Here is a 25,345-nt window from a genome sequence, read left to right on the forward strand (position 1 = left end):
CTTTAGAATTCTCGTTCGATCGAATTACAAGGCACGAGAATATGTTTGATGTGAAAAACCACAAAGTAGAAGGTCACGATACGACAATAAGTCGTATAATTGTCGATCGTTGTGTCGTGTACGAAAAGTAACGACAAATTAATTGCCATCCGTGTAATAAAACTGCTATTATTGGATAATTCACGAACGTGCGTTTTATTCAAACGTTGCGACACAGCTGCACACCTGTAGCCTGTAACGCGTTGCGAACAATCAACAATGGCCGAATATTCTTCCCTTCCTTTCCTTTCACGATTCGACCTATATGTATGACGATGAACGTGACCCAAACGATCAACGTTCACGAATATTCGTCCTTGACGAATATTTACACCGAATACATATGCTAAATAATTCGCGACGATTACGCCGCGAAAGATTAACGAATTTAAAGGTATGTCAAATAATTATTATCACTGAATTGAACATGTGTCCTTGAATGTCAACGAAAAGCAGAAAAATGCGAGATAACTTTGGTAAATATATAAAAATCAAAATTATTTTACGAATCTGCTGCAAAAATTTGCTCATTGGTAATGATTTAAACTTAAATACTAAAAAGATAATGTTGATGTTATGCTGATCAAGCCATGCGTCGATTATGCACGAACTGATTAAAAAAGAACGTGTCAACTCACGAAATAAAATTGATCACTTCTACATATTTTTCTCCTTTTCATCTAACTAACCGTAATTAACTGAATAAATTTCGTTATGCAGAATTGTTCTTTGAATCGTTCTCCCATCGATTATTTAAAAAATGTACGCGTGACACGATACGAATTACTCTACGCTTAATTCGGTTACGAGTGCTCCAAACTCTCGAAAGGTGAAAAAATCGCTAAGAACGTTGGTGCTTCCATCTTTTGAGGAGATAACGTAACAAAATGTACAAGTCGCTAACAGTGTTGATAGTAGGCAATAGCGGTAGTAGTCGATAATGCGAATACTATACATCTGTTGGTAATGTAAAACTTTCGATATACGAAACAAAAGGACACGTTTACGCAATAAAAGACGAATGTCTCAATTATGGATCAACGAGCCAAATCCAGTCAGTTCAACTGGTCTAAGCAGCAGCGTATGTTGCGCGTAACGGAATTTGTGTGGCGAGAACAGCGATTCGTTTACTTAAAATTTAAAGTGATCACGGGATACAGCGACGTGGCGTGTGCATCGGCACGTATACCGAAATGTGTGCTAGTCTATGTAACAGGTAAAGCGTGCGTCGAGTCCCGTCTCGCGTCCTATAGCGTCCAGATGAGCGAAGGCCTACGTGATATGTAGATACCATGAGATGATGCAACATCGTTTCGATTTATGTATTCATCATTGTTTCTGCTTTTCGGTAAAACCAAATTAACTCGGTTAAAATCAGAGAATTCACACATTTTCTTGTATCTGTTTAGTCGATGAATAAGAATAAAAATCGCTTTATTCTTTTTAACGAACAGTGTAGGGTTTAATTCGGATTAAAATCTATTTTGAAACATCTAACGTGGAAAAATTTCGTCGTTATTGCGACTCGTTCGCCGATAACGTCTAATCACGATAATTCTGATTTACCAGGGCTGATTTGCAAGGAAGGAACAAAATAATAAAGCGCAATTGTGCCAGCCCTCGATTATTTCATTGCACGTTGACGTCAAGTTATACAGCGACCAATCATCGAGCTCGCGCATCGACGAGCCCCCAGTGAAGATCGACGAACACGCGTACAATTTCCTCACGATTTTAATGATCAAGTCTCATAGAAGCTCGATATTTGACCTTCCCTCTTTCAATGACACGCTAGTTAGTCAAATAAAATTCATTGTTTCAAGTATCTTTTTATATTATATCGTTTGCTAATCTGTTGACCGTTTCCGGATCGATCGGTAACTTTCTTTTTGAAAATCGAATTCGTGAATCCATAAGTGGGACTGCGGATTCATATTTTCGATGCAAATTCATATTTTTATATATACAAATAAACAGCGGTATCTAGATAGAGATTTATATTCTATTCCTTATATATTATAAATATGCAATATATTATATTTTTATACGTATGCGTAAATGTAAAATAAAATTAACAACGGCTTATAATATTTATTTATAAAACGAGATGTATATCACTAGAAGCATTCTTCGAACGTGCGTCTTATTTAACGATTTCACAAAGAAACTTTATATCAAATTTACGTATACTTTTACGATATTTTATATGTTTTCCTGTATTATGCATATTTTCTGTATTTCTATACATTTCGACTTCCTATAAATGTATAAGTATACGTTAGTTTACCAATAACTCGCAAAATCGTTAACTCATCTAATGAAAACAAATGTAATCAATTTGTTTTTCCAATTAAGTTTTTATCATTGTCTATAAGGAGAAAGTTGCATTTAAATAATGATGAAAAAAGACGAGAGTAAGCCGGAATTTAGGCCAGTGACAAAACGAAACGAAGATAGAGCTGCCAACTTTTACTCGAATCTCATCTTCTCGGTCGAGGTTCTCTACTACCTACGCGACTATCCGACATTCGACCCATGACGTTGCAACGTGACGTTGTTCCCGCGCTTCTTGCGTGTTTCGTGCAACATTCGAATTATTGCTGTTTCACGATTTTGAAATTTTCAAGCTTATCGCTCATTTCTCAGGATTTTACAATCTCGAAAGATCATACTAATACTGTTGCGATAAACAGCGGACTGAAAATCACACCAATATAAGTCATGATTTTGAAAATGTAGATCTAGTCGCATATTTCAACTTTCAAAAGAGTCGTTCTCTTTGTTTCATAATTAATTAAATATTATAATCAGAATGCGAATGTTTATGCATTTATGGGAAATTAAAATATACAAAAATGTACAAAATAATATAACAGAACCTTTAAAATGCGTAAATTCAATAAGCAGTAGCTTATTTAATTGGGTACTGAAACTAAAACTTCATTGAACCAACTTCATATAAACTTCATATAACCGCAGTTCGACAAAAAGGCTCTCCCGTAGTCTACGAAATTAAAGTCTTCTAATTTTCTAACCGGACAATCTCCGTAGTAACAGTAACTTGCCAATTTCTTGGTTCTTTTTTAACTTCTACGAAGATTTTTTCCTCGATACTATCGACTATACGAATTGAAGTTGCCGCGACTGAAATTGCATCGTCAGTTAGCACACATCTCATCGTACGAGATTGTACAAAGTCTCCTAGCGCTTCTCATTACGTCACAAGTGTTAAAATAACCTGCTCATTGGTAGTAGACGATCGAACATTCGTCACGACCATGGTATCGCTCAAATAAAACCACCATCGAAACACGCGAGAACAGTGAAACCTGCAGACACTCGATAGTATGACCTTTTGAACTTGGCATCGATACTCCAATCATCGTGATACGTATACATACTTACACATGTGTAAAAGCAATGCATGAATCGAATAGTGCAAGATTGGAATAAGAAAAGTTCGAAGATCTCCAAAAGGATTAGGACATATTTAGATTCTTTGTATAACTACGTCAAATCTTAGGGGAGAGTCGTAGTTGTTAATTAAAGATGCAAAAGGACAAATGAAAAGAAGGAAGGAGAAGGTGGAGGAATGAGAGTCGCTGAGGATCGAGCCCCCTTGGTTGAACCAATCGCGAGACGTCTCGAAACCAACGCCTACCAATTCGACCAATCGGAGATTAAGACTTCCGAAGGCACGACCGCGCGTATGTATCCGCTTTCTCTGGTCGTAGAGGGTCACAAACATCGTTGATGATTGACGGAGCAACGCGTGACCGAATTAATTTTACGATCGTTCCTATCATTTCGATTTATATTGGTACAACATAAATGCATTCTATCACGTGATGTGTGCGCTTGCTTTGATCAATTAATTCGTCTGCTGTCATAATTGAACACGTTGAAAATGAGAAGCTGTGAATCTTTCCCATACGACAGTTCACAATACTACAATATGAAATCTAATAATACCATTAGGTCGACCCTCTAACTTACTTTGAAATCAATTCTGGCAACTTCTCAATTGTGACATTGCCATACCATTGCCATACCAACATTACTTAAGATAATATTCATTGAATCATTAAGCGGATATTGTTTGGACGGTCTCGTTAATTTCATCGCAAAAAAATTGTAATTTGTAAAAAAAAATAGCATTCCGACACGTCCCTACGTTCATCGAAAGAGTATCGCTTTTCTTTTTTTTTCTTGTTTTTGTTTTTTATTATCTATTCGATAAGTTGCAAGACTGCCGAAACGTTCCAATGTAATCATGTCAGTAAACATTAGCGTAAAATGCGAAATACCAAATTCAAGGCTATTTTTCCTTCTTATTTTCTGTGCAAAAGTTGTACAACATATACGAGTATGTGCGTGTTAGCACCGATTGGTCTAACAACTATAATCACGTGTAAAATGTTCTTTGTCTGAATACTTGCATGTACGTATAAAAATTCAATCTTCCGAACTACACTCAAACTTGCAAAAATTTACGTTCTATTAAAGATAAGAAAAACACATTATGTAAGACGTTCTAAAAAAAAAATTGAATTTCCGTCCAATAGGAATCGAGTTAGCGGTGGCGAACGTCAGAACACGTGTTTTTGAATGATATCGAGAAACAGTCGAAACGCGATAGATCGATAAAATTGTGTTTCTTTTGAACAGGAGGCGAACGTACCTTTGTCCATACTATCGGTGAGCCAGATGGAAGAAAGAGGAAAAATTAGCACGTAACAAACCCACTCACACCCCCGGTTAACCACTCTTAAGATCGGACCAAACGAATCGCACAATCTTGAAAGCGAAAACACACGCGATACAAATAGCTATCAAGGAAATGCTACAGATATTAAACACGCAGTAGATACCGTTGATGACGAAATCAAATTAATCGATTCGTTACAGAAAAAAGTATTCACTATTCACTGTTCCGCGTTGCGTATGTGACTGACCGAGAGTATCCAAGTGAACCTCCACCGTTCAGACTCAGACGCTCTTTCGCTCTCGTCCCCTCTTTCTCCTTTCCTGTCCGTCTCCCTCTTTCAATCTCTCTCGTTTCATCCCACCCGCTCCTTCTTTCTTTGACGTTCATTCGTTTTATCGCCCTTACTGATTGTCAGTCTTTCTTCCCCCTCTCTTTTTTTACATTTGCCAAATCCTCGTTCTCTTGATAAAGAGGTAGGCATGCCCATCGTGTGTCTACAGTGTCTCAGAAAAAAGCAATCAAATTTTTTTGTCTATAAATTATAATAACAGCGTTGCGTAGATTTAAAGAGATGGCAGAGTAATGAAGTCAATATCAAAGGGAAACAAATGAAACATTATCTGGAAGAACTTTCTTTTTTTAATCTTTCCACTTACGTTCAAACTCGGTCTACACTCATGGACAACCCGGTATGAACTGGTTTGCATCGACGTGTATGTGTGCATCGTGGCGTCTAGCCAGACATCGAGTTTACGCGAGGATCAGCGAAAACAACCGAAGGCGAACCACGTGCCCACGATGCGAATCATTCACTAATTTTATCTCGACCATAAACGAGCAAAATTTTTGTTTTTATCGTTATAGATTTACTTACTAATTCGCTTAATATATTATGGGGAAAAAGTTTGTGAAATACTATCGAAATATAGTCATTTCTATCCACATACTGTACATACAGATATTTTTCCATTATGCGAACAGTAATTGCGAGAATGTAATCTATACGAACTTTTTTCTTGTGACCTCTCTTCAACTTTTTGCACGATAGATTAGACAGATTCGCCAGACAGGGAGAATACAAAGTCGTTCTCAATATCATTTAATTTTCTTTTTTTGTTGTAATAAGATAATTTTTTAAAGGCTCGCATCCCATCCATAGTTTGATCTTTGCAAATAGATTTTAAACGTACGAGGGCTACCGAATCGATACGAAAGGAACCGAAGATACCACGTGTCGTTTGAACACGTTACCACCGCGTACATTTACAACGCAAGTGCCCTCTCTTTGATCGCAATAATTGATGCTGCATAACGACACGCCGAATTAATCTGAGAGTTTTTTAAAGAATGGATTTTGTGTCGATAATTTACCTTATCTTAGTAGTTACACAAATCATACAGTAACTCATTTTAATAACTCAACTCGACGACGATAACGATCGGTCCTCTCCCGTTAGAGAAACCTGTGACTCCGAGAATCGATTCACTTAATTGCAATGTTATCTTTGAATTGGCAATAAAATAAATCGTATAAGCAGAACAACGGTATTTGTAAAATTGCACAAACATAAAAAAAAATAAAAGAAGAATAATAAATATTTACAACAATCCGCCTTTTTACGAATATTTATTTTGATTGAAAAGAACGGTTACTTATTTTTCGACAGATGATGAAAGATATTATATACATACCGTTCGAAATAACCTCAGACTCTTTTTTGATGCGTCCTTAACCTCGACACTATTTCGTCGAAGAAAAATTCCTTGCAGAAATCGAGGTGCAATAAGCAGAATAAACATTAACTTCGAGTCACTTGAATGATTCTCATCGGTAATGTATTTCGTTCCAAGTTATTTGCACTACGTAATTTTAGATCGTAAACATGTGGCAAGAAAGTATCGCGTGCACGCTAAACATCACACTCTTCCAATACACGTGACTTTTTGCCTATGACAGTGTTGAATATCTCTTGTCAGCAAGCTAATATCGTTAGAGGTTAGGTACCAGTTCTATGTTTCACGATTATTCCTAACACGATTGTATGGATTAAATAATCGGCCGAAGGAAACAAACATGAAATAACGCACGCACGGTAATGACGTCGCGTTTAAACGAGAGAAAATTGCTATTCGAAGGATTAAAATAACGGAAACGATATGAGCACACCACGGCGAATCTTATACGGCACTGGCAACGAAGGAGCGTAACCTTCGAGAGATACGAACGCTCCGGCGTCCAATTGCTCACTGACGCACTGGCGTGAATCGGGAGAACTTTTATAGAGTTACCCCTCGTATCGATATGTTTCGCCGGTAAAAATTATGTATCTGCCGTAATCTATTATAGTGAACTCTTCTCTGATACTCCCCTCAACGTTTCGTTTTCTAGAATCTATTACTTACATACTGAGTCCATTTACACAATCATTTATTAACAAATAATATTAGTGAATTGATAAATTACAAATTATAGGTTCTAGACTTTTCCATAATTTTACGATTTTACGTGAAATGGGATATCCAGATATCTTTGACTTATAAAATTTACTTGTAAAAAATGTCGTCTGTTTTATCATCAAACTTGTTATTATGATGCAAGAGAATTTATTAGTAATAATAACTTGTAACTCGTGACTCGTAGAGTTTCATTTTAATGATATTACTTCAATTATGCAAGAAGTAACTTATAGGTATTCTTTGAGAAATTTTCTCCTTTATGTTAATTAAAATTAAATTATATATGCCAAGATTAAAGAAAGCAGTACAAAAGCTTATTCCATTTATACACAAAATTTGTGGCAATTTGTAGTGGTATATAGGTTATATTTTATTAAATTATATCATTTAGCGTAATTAGCGAGAAATCATTTCAAGTCGCCTCCTGTCCCTATAACGCAACAAATCAAAAACATTCAACAATAATAATTTCAATTAACCTCGGATCTCCTAATTGTCATTGTTCAATTGATTTCGTCTGGTGGGCCGAGAAGAATAAATTGGCACATAAAGAATAGTAGACTTAAACGACAGATTTTTAACGTCAGTGATTCTGCGTGACCGTGTGGTCGGCTGATTTTCCTAATGTCACGCGATTACGATTTCGTCACGTGATCTAAATTCGCGCGCATCAAGTAGCCTGCTTTATCGATACATTCGATTTGGCTTGCTTATATGTCATTTCATCTTCCATTAACGATCCAGTGAATAATAACAAAATAATATCGAGTGTTTAACGACGAATGAACGGAATTATTTTCCAACGTTAGATACAATTCGAATGTATGTAAAAGTTGATGGAGAAGGTAATCGTGTCGCGAGTCAAAGCGAGCCGTGATGATAGCCGTTGCACAGTTGTACAGCAAGTGATTCAAAGTCACTCTATAACTGTTCGTATTTATATTTTTCTGGTAAAGTCATCGAGTCTACACGTGCTTGAAATTATCGTGAATGTTTGTAGCAATGTTTTTAGCGGCCGACATGAAATTTTTCCACGATTAAACGATTCGATCAATTGGTCAGGTCAATAAGAGTGGAGGATTACTCGGGTCTCCAAGTACGTTGACACAATGTCCAGAGTTCTTTACGCATATGTGTTTGTGCGTGTATGCGTGACCATATACATATGTATACCCGTATACGTAATACATACTGAAATGTGATTTACTAGCTCTGGCGTTCAATTAATTTGAATGCCGTAATAAGGCACTTACGTGCATTGAACCTTGGACTACGAGATAAAGTTATTCTCGTAAGTCCACTATCCATCAGCCTTTGGGTAATTAATTTGCCTTGAGGAGTCTGATTGGACGAAATGTATAGAGAATGTATCGGCTCCGGGGGAACGATAAATAGGGAGAAAAAAAAATTACTGAAACGCAAACAAATCTTTGAATATTCGAATTATATAAAACCCGTGAGAACCCAGACACGGAAGATTATCTCGGTCGTTAAATGTTTAACCGTTGTATCTTTGTAGTGAGAAAAGAGAAGAGAGGGGGGTACGATCACACGAATCGAACGGGAGATTAGGTTGGTTCGATAAAATGCGCAACTAACAAATTTGCACACCTATCAATTACGATTTGTCTTCACAGGCGACTTACCGGGTACCGAGTTGATATCGATCGAGTTTATCACCAATTGATCCACGATGACGACGCAGTTGGTAGCCTTGATGGGTGCGCTGCCCGCTGCAACTCAGGCAACGGCGAGCTCCTTGCCAAACAACCAGCATCACTAGACAATCAAACGAACGACCCTCAGCTTCTTTATCTCAACTTTCCAATCAACTTTGCGCTACACATATAAAATATGCGTACACGTACGCAAGCGCGGTAATGCGAAAAGATAGCAGCTCGGAATCGGAAGATCGTATTACGAAATGAGAAATAATATATCATTTCTTTTTTTTTGTTTCTATAGATTAAATTATGCAGTGGCATATTAAATCAAAGTATTTCATACGCTGAACAATTATCAAGCAATTTGTGGTTCCATTCGAATTAATTGGACAAACTCCAACGTAACCTTGTATTAAAATGTTCCATTATTCGATATTTATTCGAGATATTGGTTTTTACCGTGTGGAAAAATTTCTTTGGAAATTTTATTACACAACTTTCTCATTTTTCGTACAATTTCATGTTGATTTGCAATTTTACTGATTAGATATGCTGCCATCGACATTCAAAATTATAGCGCGAATTTTAAATTGAAGTTTAATATTCACATTATTTCGCTATTCAGTTCTTAATGGGTTAAATAACGTATTACACATCATATATGTATATAATGTACTTTTCCTACTACGTGCAGTCGTCAAACCTTACGTGGCCCCATACATAGCGATTTTTATATACTGTTAGATGATACTCTTTCCGTTTTCCGGCGTTTTCGGAAAGTCTAACTATTGTATTCAGTTCGTCATTTAAAACTGGAAAAGTCAGCGACCAGATCGTGAGACTCAAGCTCAAGGGCCTCTGTTCCATAAAGTATCCCCTTCCCGACCAACTGAACTTTCACTTAAGACCTAAAACAACAATTCCCACTCTCACAATAGATTTTTCCACCGAGTTACCGTGACCGCTGCCAACCACCGTGAGATCGTTTCCGAATCCGCATATTGAAATTCGTTCAAGTCTTTACTCGTGTCCATCTCCTAACCAATAATTGTTTTCTCCTCTGCTGAATATATCCTTAGAATTTGTAATCGATACTCTAAAACAATTATCCAATTATTTCTTATCATTTCTTAATTTTATCATTAGTTATTCACACAAATTCTTGCTCGCGCAATTATTATCCATGTTGCAACATGGTTTGCCCGAATCTATAAGAAACAACATATGTATTGTCGTCTCAGTTCATTTAGGTTCAAGTTTGTTTAATCACAATCATAGCTATTACCGTAAACGATATAACGCAATGGTTTTTTCTCCATCGCCGATAAGAAATGCGAAGATACGCGAAATATATGTTATGTGGCGTTTGTATGATGCTAGGAACGCATTGTTGTTACTAACAATACATTTTCACTAAGATACAATAAGCACCGAAGCGAAATTTTTGATAAACTTTACAAGCGACAAGTTACATGACTATCCCATCAGCTAATGTGTAACAAAGAAATCTATAACTGAAGCTACAACTCGTAACTTGTCAATCTATTATTATCGAAATTATTAGTCGATAAATTATTGTACGATAGGTTCCTGATGAGATCAGGTAAATAGAGTTCTATTGCATACATAACAGGTTTACGTATTTAAGTTCTACTTGTGAGCTGTTCGCGAGCTCCAGGGAGAGACAGTGAGATTATAATACCTTTAATGCAACGTTGTATAAACAAGTAAAATAATACAAGTAATAAATAATTGTCGAATAGTCATACTTGCTTAGGATAGAATTAAGAAAATTCATCAATTATCGATATACGTATCACGTAGGTTGTAAGATTCTTAAATAAAACGTACATGTAAATGTAAACGAAGATGTAATCGCGAGTGACCGACAGCCGAAAGTCATGAATAAAATAAATATATTAATAATATATACATTATGGCACATAGAATGAGAAGTTTACCACAATATTCTCAAACGTATACCATTGCAAATTAATTTATAAATTTTCCTTTCTTGTAGACGTTCCTCCACTTTTGGCTTTGCTCACACCAGTAACTTTTTCCATTCGTTATTACTGGCCAATCTGAATTTTCTTTCCATTCTTTAACACTAATCAGTCTGAGATTTGGCTGTTTTGCAGCTACGTACTAATATTTTCAACAAACGATAAAAATATTAATATACTCATTCATTGCTGCTTATATAAGACTACGTAGACTGTAGACACTTGACTTTATTAACAGACTGTAATTTACTTGTAAAATTAAAGCGGAAAGATTCGGGACAACATTGATCTATATTAGAGTTATCGTAGAATATCATGGCACGATAAATATCTCTAACGAATTATTATTAGTATTAGTAAATGTCAAATATTTTGGAGTAGCTTCGTTGAGTAGCTTTTGTACAAGAAGCTATTGTTATTCTGAGCACATTTAACAGATAAGTTGTACAAGTTTCCTTAGAATCGATAGCGAGGCTAAGAAATATACGATAAGTCTCTCTGTTAATCGATTTCAATCACGATAGCCTCGCTATCAATTTCAAAATGGCTCGTTCAACTTATCTGTTAAGTATTTCATTTTAATATAGTATTGATAAGATTTTTAAATAAACAATTTAAATTACATATAACAGATCTATATCTGTATATTCTACAGAAAGACAGTAAGTATCGCCTTTGATTGTCAGTTTGCAGAAATCAAAACATTTATTACTATAGCAAATTGACGAAAACGTAACATTACAATAAAAATATAAGAATTAATAAATTGTAGGATATCGTAATAGAAAAGCAGTTGTTTGTGTCAACGACGATGACTGTGCAAATGTGGTCATTATTGTCCATATAGAGAGTTGATTTGCTATCCTGATTGTGTGTCAAGCAAAACGAAAATTTAACCCATTAAGAACCAAGGAGTAAAACGAATGCATAAAATTTACGCAAACCTATATTACTGAAAAACTTAAATAAATGACTTACATATTACCCAGTTCGTTAAGCTACAAAAAGGGTATATTAAAATAATAAACGGGGTCAGAGAGATTCTACGTGTAGGAAAATAATTGAAACGAGTTCAAGACAATCGCGTTTACAGTACGTTCTGTATATTCGAACTTTACGTTTTCTTGCACGTGACAATAAGATGAATAATAAATCAAAATAAGATGAAAATGAGGAGTAACAAAGTTGCGTTGGAGGCTGCAGTTTTTGGAAAATCAAGTTTGAAAACTTGTCAAGTATACGCGTGGGAAATGAAAAACAAAGGAGGATGTTAGAAAATGGCCATTTTTGGACTTCCTTGGGTACGAAAAATTCTAGAAAATTCAAGAAACTAATCCATGCGTTACACTTAATCTTCACCTTTTCCACATACTGAACCATCTAGGAAATGATTTTTTCGCAATTCTGCCGGTAAATCAATTGAAGCTTGGAATCGAGCCAGTCCAGAGCATCACAGGATCGTTGTTACGTTCATCAACTTTGCACCCGTATGCCTGTGCTACAATGTCTTCCAATTCGGTTTTATCTTTGTCAATTAATAGGTAAACAAAGTATTTTTAATTATTCGACTGCCTTTTATTCCAATGCAATTATTCGGTTCTATTTCAATTTGATATTTTTGATAGTGAATGGAATCGAATGCTAATTGCAATCTGCAATTCAAAGTCGAACATCGAAACTGACAGATGCAATGGGGAAACGTCTTATCTGTTTACGTCTTCAAGCTAGTATCTGAGAGCGACTCTGACTGATTTTTCGCACTTCATAATTACTTCAATGTGTTTACATTAATTCTGTTTTTAGACCGAGTGCAATTCGTTCCTGACATACAAAACATATATATGCGGATACAAAGTCAGCGAGCGTATCGTTCATCATTGTTCTCACGTAGCAACTATCTAGTGGTATTACAGCAGAATGTCTGAGATATTACGATGTCGATATAGACGAAAAATTATCCTATAAGTGAACAAGAGTATGAAGAAAATGAAGATTAAGTGTAACACACGAGTAAGTTTGCCACTTTTTCATCTTCGCACTCATTTTCTTTTTAACTTTCCTATCGCATTTTGGATAAATGGTAATAACACGCATCGTTCGTCGAAAGATGCTCTTAAATGTCCTGTAAGAATTTATCGTTCGCAAGGAGGTCTAAAAGTGGCCATTTTTCAACATCCTTCTTTTTCGTTCCAAATCCCTGACAGTCGTGGCTGAACGTGTTCAAACTGTATTCTTTGGAAAATGTGACCTTAAACAGAAGAATTTTATTTTATTTTACGGGCTTATATTCGCTCGTAGAATATGTAACTTCTTACAGATTGTCTACTCCTGTCTAATTGGAAATTAGCCAAATTCGCGTAGACTTGAGTTTCCAAACTTTATTTTCGTTTGTGTGTGCAATTCTGCTTTGTTTCATTTTTGTCTCATTTGGTGTCATAGAATATTTCAATGGTATCACGCAATTGTCTGCTAAACTATTTATTACAGAAAAAAATATCTCAAGTAATACGTATTTTGTTTGGAGGAGGACATCTTACGATGACCAATAGATTTGTCAAGGAGTTCGAGACCTCAATTTGTTTTTATAAATTGTATATGTTTTCATTTAGCTAGGTTTATAGCCCACTTCGAGGCGAATTCAAACTTTCTTTTCTTCAGAAATTCAAGATGATCTCGTTCCTCGTAGCACTTCGTCGATACAGTTGCATTGTTATTTCTCTTTACAAACAACAATTTTCCAGAACATTCTTAGTTCCTGTTACAATCTCGTGGAATCGGTATTAAGAATCAATATTATTGTGTCTGGCAGTGCGTGTTTCTTGTATCGGTATCAATTCAATTTACGATGGCTCATTTCGTTTGGAATTATATTTCAAGTAATTTCATTAAGTATGTAACGAACCATCGTAAATTGATTTGATACCTTTGATTTGAGCCACGGATGGCCCACGCTGAACTCCTCGTTCAGGTCATTTGGATAATTACACATAAGAAGAAACATTATCGCGAAATGTTTCATAATATCATTAATTGGTACATAATTGTCATGTTTAACAGGATTATCATACTGTGAGCCATCGGTGGGTCATGCGGCATGATGATGCGTCTTTGGATCGCACGATGGCGTTGCTAATTTGTTCAAATCGGCCATCGTTTTTCTTTCATTTTATTTGTCATTTCTTATTATTCAGCGAGAGTCTTAACGTAATTCAACTGGGTAGGACATACGCATAAAAGTGTAGCAACCCATGGCCGTATAGAAAGGGTTGAAGCACATGTGTTGGCCGCATAGTCCGCGAAACGACTTCCGAAGACAGGACGTCGTAAAAAAACAAATCCTGCGACTTATTAAAAAACCTGTGAGCCTTCGAAGAGAAAATTTATTGTTTTATTGCCTACGGGTTTCTCCATCCCCACCTCGGAAGAAAACTTTCTCTTCCGAGCACCTCGGTACCCTGTAAAAAGCGAGACGAAGAGAAGCTCGCAATGGTAGTCGCTGGTAGTCGCTGGTAGTCGCTGGTAGTCGCCGGTAGTCGCCGGTAGTCGCCGGTAGTCGCCGGTAGTCGCCGGTAGTCGCTGGTAGTCGCTGGAAGTCGCTGGTAGTCGCACGGTTAGTCAGTCAAACAGATAGCCACGGTTAGTTGTATCGAGTTTGTATGAATTCTGTATCAAATCTGCATGGAGTCTGTATCGAGGCGCTATCGAGACAGTAGCAGTTTAGTTCAGTGATCATCAGAACTGTATCGTCATCGCTTGAGCTCCACCTCTGTCACGTTACGATCCACCTCAAATTGGTTACCCCGACGTGATCTGAACGAAAGAGGTGAACGTGTTTGGGCCGCATAAACATTCTACCGTAAATCAAGAGTGTTCATAATGACAAATGGCAACGATGAAGGGGGCGCAACGAACACCACGGACAGCACAGACACAATAAATCAACTTATTCCGCGTACCTCCACTACGGCATCAAGGAATAGCGATGTAGCTTATCATGTTGCAAGTGCAGTTCGAGGTGGCGCGCATCACGAGTGACAAATCGAAATTTACCGCCCACGTTGCGAACCTCGGCGATCAATAATTAGGTCAAATCGCGGACATAGTGCTAGATCCGCCGGCGACGGGACGATACGAGAAGCTCAAAAGTGAACTCGTCAAAAGACTGGCCGATTCGGATGGCACGAGAGTGCGGCTGTTGTTCGAAGGTCAAGAAATGGGAGATGGGACACCGTCCCAATTCTATAGGAACCTGAAGAAGCTGGCCGCCCCATCGATCTCGGACGATCTCGTTCTGACGCTTTGGAAGATCCTTCTTCAGTGAATACGCAACAGGTCCTGGCCTGGTCATAAGGGAAACAAGTGCGGCAGTCCTGACCACGGTGGCAGACAGGATCCACGAAATACGCCCGGTACACGGACAAATAGCAGCGGTCAGCGAGCAATCGAACCGCGCCCTAGACACGGTGCACGACCGGGTAAGTCGATTGGAAGCGCAGATTGGCGCGCTGCTCCTCGACAATCGTCACCGACCTGGGTCACGCTCGCGACGTCGCAGATCGCGCTCGAGAGAAAGACTGCAGCAGCCCGGCATATGCAACTACCACAGAACCTTCCGTGATCGCGCGAATAAGTGCCGTTTCCCCTGTAGCTGGAACCAGGGAAACGCGAACAGTACATACACAGTACATCGAACAATGTACGCAGGTGTTCACAGTGTTGTTACTCGTCTTCCGAGCATCGTCGTCCGATGGGGCGACCAGCTTCTTCAGGTTCCTGTAGAACTGAGACGGTGTCCTGTCTCGCATTTCTTAACCTTCGAACAGCAGTCGCACTCCCGTGCCGTTCGAATCGGCCAGTCTTTTGACGAGTTCACTTTTGAGCTTCTAATATCGTCTCGTCGCCGGCGGATCCTAGCACTATATCCTCGACTTGATATAAATATTGATCACCGAGGTTCGCGACGAGGGCGGTAAATTTCCTTTTGTCATTTGTGATGCGTGCCGCCTCGAACTGTGCTTCCAACATGGCAAACCACATTACTATTCTTTGAGGCCGTAGTGGAGGTACGCGGAGTAGTTGACTTATTGTGTCTGCGCTGTGGCGTTCGCCGTTTGCCATTATGAACAGCCTTGATTTACGGTAGGATGTTTATGCGGCCCAAACACGTTCACCTCTTTCGTTCAGATCACGTCGGGGTAACCAATTTGAGGTGGATCGTAACGTGACAGAGGTGGAGCTCAAGCGATGCACACTCCGCATCGAAATAAACATTGTTGAAGATAAACACCGCAGTAACTTCAATAACACATCCTCCATCTCAAAAGTATAAAGCGAATAAAAATTAGATTTACCATTCATCTGGTTCCAAAATATAAATAAGAAGTTTATATAAATTATCCTCAACGATCAACATGGAATTAAGACGAAGATTTTTCGAGCGATATATCTGGAACGTAATGAAATGCAGTAAGAAGAAAGCAAAGCGTCAACTGAATGTTATATAAACAGTGTTCAAAAATTTGCTGGCAAACAAGCAAGAGGATGTACTGTGAGAATAGTAACATTTTGTGACGACTGTCCGAATAAATCTCACTTTTGTTTACTGTATTTTAGCGCTAAACATCGTTTTATGCAAGGGCAGCTACTCAATACACGTGTTGCAGCACATTCAAATATTTCGGAAATTGTTGATAGTATAATTTTTCTTTTGTGCTGTTATTTCTTCATGGCTCACTGTCACAGCGAGTTGATTCCTTGCATAAACGAAACGTGCGTTAATGACTGCGGCCGGCTCGCAACAGTTGCTACACGCCTTCTGCTCATTAAATGCGGGAATAACGTATGAAAATCGCTTTTAGACTAAACAAAAGTCTATCGCTGACCATTGTATCGCTACAGCTGTTAATATCTTTCCTCGCCAGGGTAACCGGAGGGGTTCCTTAAGTGAGGAAAGATTACCCCTACTCCCACTGCCATGCTCAATACAATCGAAAAGATAAACTCGCGTATTGACCGAAAAGTCACATATACAAATAAGATCTTACTGGTGTAGGCAGTGACAGCAGCGGTAGTGGTAGGAAGTTCCTCGCTCTCTCTTACATACTTCTTCAAACTTCGTTCAAAATGTCCTGTTCCGTGCTGCAGTTAGTGTTGCGCGTTCTACTCGTTTCTGTGGTTGCTGTGAATGTTTCAAAGTTTTTCCTGTTGATTTAATTGGAATCTTAATTTAATACGCGAGTACATCCGATCGAAGGGAAGAAAAACTGTCCCATACACAACACTAGAATTATTGACATGTTCGCAATTAAAAAAAATTGTCGAGCCGATTTAATAATTTCATACTGTTTAGGATTACACGTGTACGTAGCACACAGTGCGCTGGGTGTAAAATCCACGAACCGTCACTGATTTTATATCTCTTTAATTATATCATACTCAAATAAATGTGTGCATTGTTTTTATATTGCATATCATATATATATTATCCTTTTTTCTTCCTGCTAATTATTTTTGTACTTCTATAAATGTCAACTCATATTTTATAAACATTTCCAATGAATGTAATCACGCGAGTAATCCGTGGTACACGTGACCTCAACAGAGAACGACACTCGTCTATAACGTGACTATGCCGCAGTACTCGATGTGTTAATATCGATTTCAAAAGATCTGGTTAAACTTCGTCTTAGTGCACCACTTGTTTTACGATTGTTTTCGAATAATCTGATAACAATCGCAATCGATTTTATTAATTTATTTAAATATCGATATCTCATCCACCTTACCAATTTCGATGATTTTTAGATATGTTGTCCGTGCCACGATACTGAACAACTTTTTCCTATACATATAATCGTCACTTAACCTTAGTTTCCGCGATATTCGCAAAAAACTAGGTAGCATTATGATCAATTCTAACTATACCCGCCTACTATATATAATATACTATATATACTATAATACTATTACCGCGCCAAATAACGACAACAAATGCTAACGCACACGCTGTCATGAATGTACAATTATTCACAGAAACAGAGACAGAATTCGCTATAGTACTACCAATGGTTTTTTGTTCTGTGCCAGTAGAATATCTGGGAAACTAAGGTCGAACGAGGGTTATATGTATAGGAAAAAGTTGTACAATGTCGGTTTCTACGCATATTCAAAAATCATCGAAATCAATGAGGTAATAGTGCTTGTAAATAATTTCCTCGAACTGTAATAACGCGCAACTTTTGAACCAATGAATTACGACACTGAAAGCCGTTGTAAATATTTTGTTTTATTCATCGATTATTATCAGATTATATAAAAAAAAAAAAATTAAAAACAAAAGTGGTAGGAAACTTCTGTTTGTAAACAGAAGTAACGATAATGCATATTATTAGTGTGACTTCGAGTTATGTTTACAACCGTATCGATAAAATATTGCGAAGAACGAGATCTTGCTACGTTCAACGAAAGTAGGTTTTGAACAGCAGGAAATGACCTTGAAACACCGACACATTTAGGTTAATGAAATTCATCTTGTAGTAGACTACAAACGTGGCTCAATGAAAAAACATATAGTTCCATACAAGATGTTCCCCACGGAACAAAGGTAAGTTTTACTTGAAACATATTTTTCTGTAACGAATAGTTTAGGTTTAGAAAATAATTACGTGCTTCGTTTCAAATGGGACACCCTGTATATAGAAGTAATAAGCATAAAATTTGAGACATTTTTTAATTTCACATTTAAGTAAAACCAAAATCTGTTTAATTGAAGAAAGACTTTTGTATAGACATTTAGTCTTGTTGAATATCGATTAATTGATATCTTTTCATATCGTACATAGTATCGTAATCTTACTCTGCTTTGAATCGGCCATAAACAGAGTGTAAAGTCCTTAGGCCATATAACATAAAGATGCGTTGCGTATGAAGTCTACTCTGTTATCTTACCTATGATTATGTATAATGTACGATATATCGACTATTAATTTATAGTATTATTTTTGTTGATTTATGATTATATAAAATTTTTGTAAGAGAATACACTTTTTCTTATAATTCGACGTAAGTGATCATCAAAGCGATTTGACAACTCTTTTTGCAATGGTTGAAAAATCACCGTGCTAAATTTACGAAACTATGTAAATAGGTAGTATGAATACTAACCAACTTACTTGATATTTGTTCTCTACGAAACGTTATTTGTTTATATCTTCACATTATTGTCTAATAATAATTTTGCGTAATACAGTTTCAGAGTTAAATTTTATGCCATTTGAACATGCCAAAAGAAACGAATGCTCGTGATGAATCTATTTTAAGTTCAAAGTAATACTGATATATACAGAAGTATTACTGCAGAGGCGGAAGTCTCCCCATATGTTTGTTAATGATAACTGCTATTTAGGGAATAAACGATTTCATTAACGATACTTAAATAAGACATTACTAGGATAAAATGGAAGGTCTAAAATGGAAAATCTTCAATAATTCTCTTCTTAATTCATATTCGTCCAGTTCACGATAAACGATTAAAAGATTGCATTGCACGTTTTGATTAGCGAAGTGTATCGAACATTAAAATAGAAGTATTTAATTAGATTTCTTGTGTATGGATAAGGCAAGATGTATGTTTTAATCTGACGATGTTTCATTTGGAAGGCATGCATTTCACTTACCTTGTGAACGTCAAATACACGCGATAGCGTCTTGAATATTCCACGCGGTCAAAAGGAAACAATTTCACGTCCCAGTCGGTATTATCGCATATTACAATGAATTTCCCTTTTACTATTGATTCACTGGCTCACGATCGTTTCACAATTTGTACGCTATACGTAAGTTCTATACGTATATACATACACTACGTGTTGAAAGCACCATAAATTTTAGAAGAAAATTTTTCGAAGAAAAGACACGAGCAATTGACACTGATTAGAAAACAGATATTGAATACGATTAAATCGTTGAAATACACACTCGCAGATATAATTAGCGACGGACACAGAGAACGAACGGTCGATAGACTTTTTCGCGAAGACACATCAAATCAACGAGAAATTTTACAAAACGGTCAGCATCAATCAAGGTACTACTGAATACTGCTGAGTACAGATAATTACACGCATGCGCTCACACTCCTTTGCACTTTACATTCAGCGGGAAGTATGAAATCCATACATCGCATCTCGCATTTATAAACGTCGCAACGAATGTATAGTATGTATAGTAATTATAAAAGAAATATATTGTATACATTACTGTGAAAATTATATTATCGGTGTTACCTTTCAATTAATAATAATACATACAAATCAGTGATTATAAATGAAAGACTGTGTCACCTTTTAATTAGTGTCATCTTTCAATTAATAATTATACATATAAATCAGTGGTTACAAGTGAGAAATTGTGTCATTGATAATGAAACTGATAATAAATGAAGACAGACAGCTGTAATTTATATGTGTATATGTGTGCAATGTTTGTATTCTTTTGACATATGAGCATGCTCAATTACAAGATATTAATAGATATACAAAAAGGATTACATTAGTTTATAAAAATGAAAATGAATCATATTCTACAACACGTTTAGTGTTTGTTCAAACGTATAGAGTATAGGTGATTGAATAAATTATTAAATATTATAATATATCAAAGTGAATATAACTTGATATAAACCGAAGATAGAAGTAAGTACAAGACGTAAATATAACGAAAAGCACATAATCGAGACCAAAAGTTCTAAGTAAATGTATACAGAATACAGTATCGATTATCCCACTGTTTTTCGTTGTCGTGCAGCTATTATGCCATACAAAATTTGTTGCTGTTCACTATTATATAGTGAATTGAAAAAGATTTAATATACTACAGCCTCTTTACAATTAGATGGACAATGTTGTTCTTTCGTTAGTTATAAACGAATAATGCTTTAAAATAAAATTGTACATTTATGAAAAGCTTCAGCAAGTGTTCGCTACAACATAAATAATCTCTTACTGAAGTAGTCAAGTATCAAAACATACAATATATACATATATATGTATATATATCTTAAAATTAAATACTGCGATAATAAATATAAATATCTCGTTAAAAACGATCGTAATTTTAAAAACTAGATTCTTAAGATAGTTATACTACCTTAATGATTTCAACATATTTACATAGCAATGTACATCTATTACATATGTAGTTTTTGTACACAAATCGAGAGTGTAATGTGATGTATAGTCCGTTACGTTCATGATTTTTTGCTATTTTTTAACCTAGTGCATCATTTTGTGAAGTTTCAAAATTTTTCCTAAGCGTTGCTTCGCCGTTTTCATTCCTTTCTTTGGTTTTCGTTCTGAAAATTAAGTAACAATAGTATAACAATAGTATTGATTTTGATAAAATACCAGAAGAAAAAATGTTCTAAAATAAGGAAGTATCTTACCAACTGGAACTGGGGCGGCTAATTTCGCTTTAACATCCTTGAGCCTATTAGGACTCGTTAATATCGAGCCGAATCCGATGCTTGTTTTTGCGGTATTTTCCGAAGATGTGGCCGATGTACCAGTTGCCGAAGTTACAGATGAATTCTTTTGCTTCTTTTTATTATACGTCCGCTTAGTTGTGCTCTATTATATTATACGAATTAAAGATAAATTAGTTTCACCTTAAATACCGTTCAACGAAATAGAAAGTAATATAATCAGAAATATAATTTACAAAAGTATATCATAAGTATATTATAAAAGAAGTATAATTTGCAATCAAATATTCAATAAAATCAATAGTAATATCTGTGTACCATAGAGTTATATGTATGTATATACATCAAATATATAACATATTACTTTTGCTGATATTATGATATCGTATTCAAGATACATGCAACACATGTTATGAAACGAAGAGTGAAACCGTAATATGCCTACCAATTTCTTCTTGGAGCCCTTATCCATGTTGTTATCCAGATAATCGTCCTATGCGATATGAGTATGCAAGAAAGAAATAATCATGGAAATACAAATGAATGTAAACATAGGATCACACATAGAATGATAAATGAGTTAATTTGTGTTATAAAGAGGAACCTATATTATCTATCGAGTTAAGAATTTATTTGATTATTAATTAACGTGACGATCAGTATAATAATGAGAATAACAATAACAAAAACATCAACAAAAAGATAAAAGCAAATTTGTACATACCGATTGTTTTGCACGTTTCGCTGCCGCTGCTTCGAGCCCTTTTTCGACAGATGTTTTCTTGACACCTTCTCGAGCTGGACGATTCGTTTTTGGCAAGAGAGGTCCTACTCTGGCTTTTGGATTCCATGCCTCGTCTATTTGACTTTTCGCTTTAGGTTTAAAAATAAAATCTTCATCGTCTGAAGCGTCTAGAGTCGGGTAAACTATACCGAAAATATATACATGATAATGTTAATTATCAATGCAAATGCATTCGCATGAAGAAGTCATCTTTTTATAATTTTACGTACTAAAATCATCGTCCTGATGAACTTTATCGATATTTTCTATAGACTGATCGTCATCCTCGCTAGTTTGAACTTTCGTGATTTTTGTAGATTTCGATGTACTATTTGACGTAGTTGAATAACATTGTTCACTGAAGGATAGCATCCCGGCAATTGCTTCCCGAGTCGAAGGAGATGCCCTACCAGAACTGGTTGTTTTCAATTTATAAATACTAGGACACCAAAAACGTAAAACATAACAATGCTACACTATTAAAAAGTAATACACTCACGCGCAAGTGCGCACATTTACATATTCACGCGTGCATATATACACTTCTGTTTGTTCTCTTAATAAAAAAAAAAAAAAAAAAGAAAAGGAAAGAACAAATGAAATAATAAAGTAATGTTAAACATGCGTTTTCAAATAAATTCCTCAAGCATGCTAACTTTTCATATTATCTTACCCAGTAGGTGGTGGCATAGGTTGACTATATTGTGATATCATTGATGTCCTAAAATCAGCAAACGTTGTAATACATGAAAATGCTTCAATTTGTTGAACAATTAATACGTACGTTACATCCAATCTTTGAGTCCCGTTTCCCAAGGTATAAGCCGAAGCTTTTAATAATTCTTCAATTCCATTTTTTGGTGCATCATTTAAAACATCAACATCTCCATCGTAATCGCGTTTTAAACGCTTTTGCGTATTAGTTTTGGGTGTTCTCTTTCGTTTTGGCGACTCGTCAATAGTAAATCGACCATAATCGCTTTCATTGCTGCCGTCGTGAAAATCGTATATGGAAGTTTGTTTCCAAGTTAATTCTTTCGATGTCCCAAGGGGATGGTCAGAGTGTAAATTATTATACGTATTTATGTCATCATGTGTACTCCTGACCACCTCATTATTGCCGAGCTTAAATCTAATTACGGTTGGACTTTGTTTACCCGGTTTTGACGATCTTCTATTACTAACAGGGGAAACATTTTTCTCTTCCAATGTTGGACTTTGAGTTTTGGCATAGGGATACATGATGGGTTTCGGTAATGTGAGTTTCAAGGGTGGTCTACCGGATGACGGTGACTCTACAATCGTAGAATTCGCTTTACTCGTCTCTTTTAACGTTGCTTTGAACGGATTATCAGGCATTCTATCGGCAACATCATAATCTACAAAATCTTTATTCAATGGTTTCTTTTTCTTGCGTTTACTCTCTCGCTCTGGTTTCGGGGGATTTAAAGATATTAAGTATCGTTCAGCATGTCGAATTTCCTTACTGAAATCTTTTAACAATTTTTGACTATTTATTGTTTCTGGTATTTGACCTCTACTGGTCATATTATACTAAAATAGAAGCAATTCAGAAATATTAATGAGATACATAATCTACGATAAAATGATTTTACCATGGAAAAAATGAACTCACGTCCTTATCTGTGTTCCACTGTTTTAGAATACTGAGTAATGCTTTAACACCCTGTAAAAGATACGCTGGACATTTCTTTCCTTCATTATTTAATTCTTTCAATTCTTTCAGTAATTTCTTTGCTGCGAACCAATTGATTGTCTCAAAACCAGGATATTGAAATTTGGCAGGAGTCTTCATTTTTTTTTCTAATTCGTATATTCTATAAAGTTTGGAGATTAAGTGAAACATTCGAAATGATCTTTAAATCAATGATCACTATCAGTCGCGTTTATGTACTCACTGTAGTTGCATTGGAATGTTAAGGCTATGTACAAAATTTCCACCGAAGACCAAAGAATCAACTGGAGTTAATACAGCGTGTATCCAACCTGTTGGAATCATCATAGTTTGGCCTTGTTTTATAACGCATTTGTAACACGCATCGGCTTGATCTCCAAAGAAGGTTTCACTCTGCGTTGAGCTGCACATCCAATGTTGATACAGTTGTAAATTAGCAGGTGTAGGCCTGATCAGATAAAACACTTTCTCTCCGCGTAGCACGTGATACCACACAGATGTACCACCAAAATCAATGTGGAAATCTGTGAAACTGTCTTTGACTCCCATTAGGCAATACTTTTGCACTTCGGGGCGTTTTATGTCACTATCCTCGAGCCAATCACGCGGCCAAACAGAATTAACCCAGTCAAGTTTACGCGCGATGTATGGTGCCTCGACCATTGGTGAAAGACTGCAACGTTTATTTGTCAATTTATATATTATATATATATACATATATTTCCTAGAAACATTTAAAGCCAATATGTGGCAAGGCAATTAATATTGGTATACCCAGTGTTTGTAAATTCAAGACTAATCACATTAAGAACCCTTGTTCTGCAAGGGGAATTGTAATATTCAACAAAGTCTCTTAATTTCATTCTGATATTACTTTGTCTTGTAACGTCGATTACATCCATGTCTCGATCTCCACCTGAAAAAGAAATCAGTTTTATCTAGCACAAACATTTAATACATAAGAGTAACATAAATATTCATATATACAAAGAATTAATACCTATGTAACTTTCGACATCATAAACGCTGAAGTTTGGTGGTGGAACGGTCATATCAAGTCCATCCTTCCCATCAATTATAATAGGACTTTCAAAGCCATTAGCTTGTAAATATTGAAGAGTCAATTGCTGTCCTCTAACATGTTTAACAACTTCATCAGCTTTTGGAAAATGTCTGGATTTTAATTCCCTTATAAATACTGGTGTGCCAGTTTGAACTGGTTTTGTATCAGCATCGGGCTCGGTATAATCATGTCTATGCCAATTCAATTTTGTTTTCACTGAAATACAATTAACATTTGAATAATAAAAGAGCTGTAGATCTTTTTATATAAATAGTACAGTAAGAGAAAATTAATTTCTATATGCTCACTAAGCGATGGCCCGCACATTGCTTCACAACGCGGACAATGGTATTTGTCAAGATCTATGGACATATATTCTTTTACAGAAACACACCTATAGAGAGAAAAATATAAAAATTATTTTAAATAGCATGGATACATCTTGTTA

At 36.1% G+C, this 25,345-nt stretch overlaps 1 protein-coding gene and 1 long non-coding RNA gene across 7 annotated transcripts in view; one reads left to right on the top strand and one right to left on the bottom strand.

The window, feature by feature from the left end:
• LOC126868792 (histone lysine demethylase PHF8-like) overlaps nucleotides 1-25,345 on the bottom strand; it is a 30,734-nt gene that overhangs the window by 4,836 nt on the left and 553 nt on the right. The window contains exons 2-15 of one of the 6 annotated variants that reach the window (XM_050624659.1): nucleotides 25,206-25,291; nucleotides 24,835-25,113; nucleotides 24,609-24,750; nucleotides 24,058-24,507; nucleotides 23,775-23,976; nucleotides 22,923-23,692; nucleotides 22,812-22,859; nucleotides 22,369-22,577; nucleotides 22,079-22,281; nucleotides 21,800-21,847; nucleotides 21,316-21,499; nucleotides 19,550-21,225; nucleotides 16,919-17,052; nucleotides 10,768-14,460 (exon numbers count right to left, since the gene is read on the bottom strand). In XM_050624659.1, the coding sequence (XP_050480616.1) occupies nucleotides 21,146-21,225; nucleotides 21,316-21,499; nucleotides 21,800-21,847; nucleotides 22,079-22,281; nucleotides 22,369-22,577; nucleotides 22,812-22,859; nucleotides 22,923-23,692; nucleotides 23,775-23,976; nucleotides 24,058-24,507; nucleotides 24,609-24,750; nucleotides 24,835-25,113; nucleotides 25,206-25,291 (2,701 nt within the window). In that variant the 3' untranslated portion in view covers nucleotides 10,768-14,460; nucleotides 16,919-17,052; nucleotides 19,550-21,145. Of the gene's footprint in view, nucleotides 1-10,767; nucleotides 14,471-16,918; nucleotides 17,053-19,549; nucleotides 21,226-21,315; nucleotides 21,500-21,799; nucleotides 21,848-22,078; nucleotides 22,282-22,368; nucleotides 22,578-22,811; nucleotides 22,860-22,922; nucleotides 23,693-23,774; nucleotides 23,977-24,057; nucleotides 24,508-24,608; nucleotides 24,751-24,834; nucleotides 25,114-25,205; nucleotides 25,292-25,345 lie in introns of those variants that run through there. The other 5 variants (XM_050624657.1, XM_050624661.1, XM_050624660.1 and 2 more) reach the window with 5 other exon arrangements.
• Nucleotides 682-4,781, top strand: LOC126868817 (uncharacterized). Its single transcript, XR_007690758.1, has 2 exons — nucleotides 682-1,255; nucleotides 1,609-4,781. It is a non-coding gene; the product is annotated as an uncharacterized LOC126868817 (long non-coding RNA).

This window comes from Bombus huntii, chromosome 8 (assembly GCF_024542735.1).
Source record: "Bombus huntii isolate Logan2020A chromosome 8, iyBomHunt1.1, whole genome shotgun sequence".
Taxonomy (NCBI): Eukaryota; Metazoa; Arthropoda; class Insecta; order Hymenoptera; family Apidae; genus Bombus; species Bombus huntii.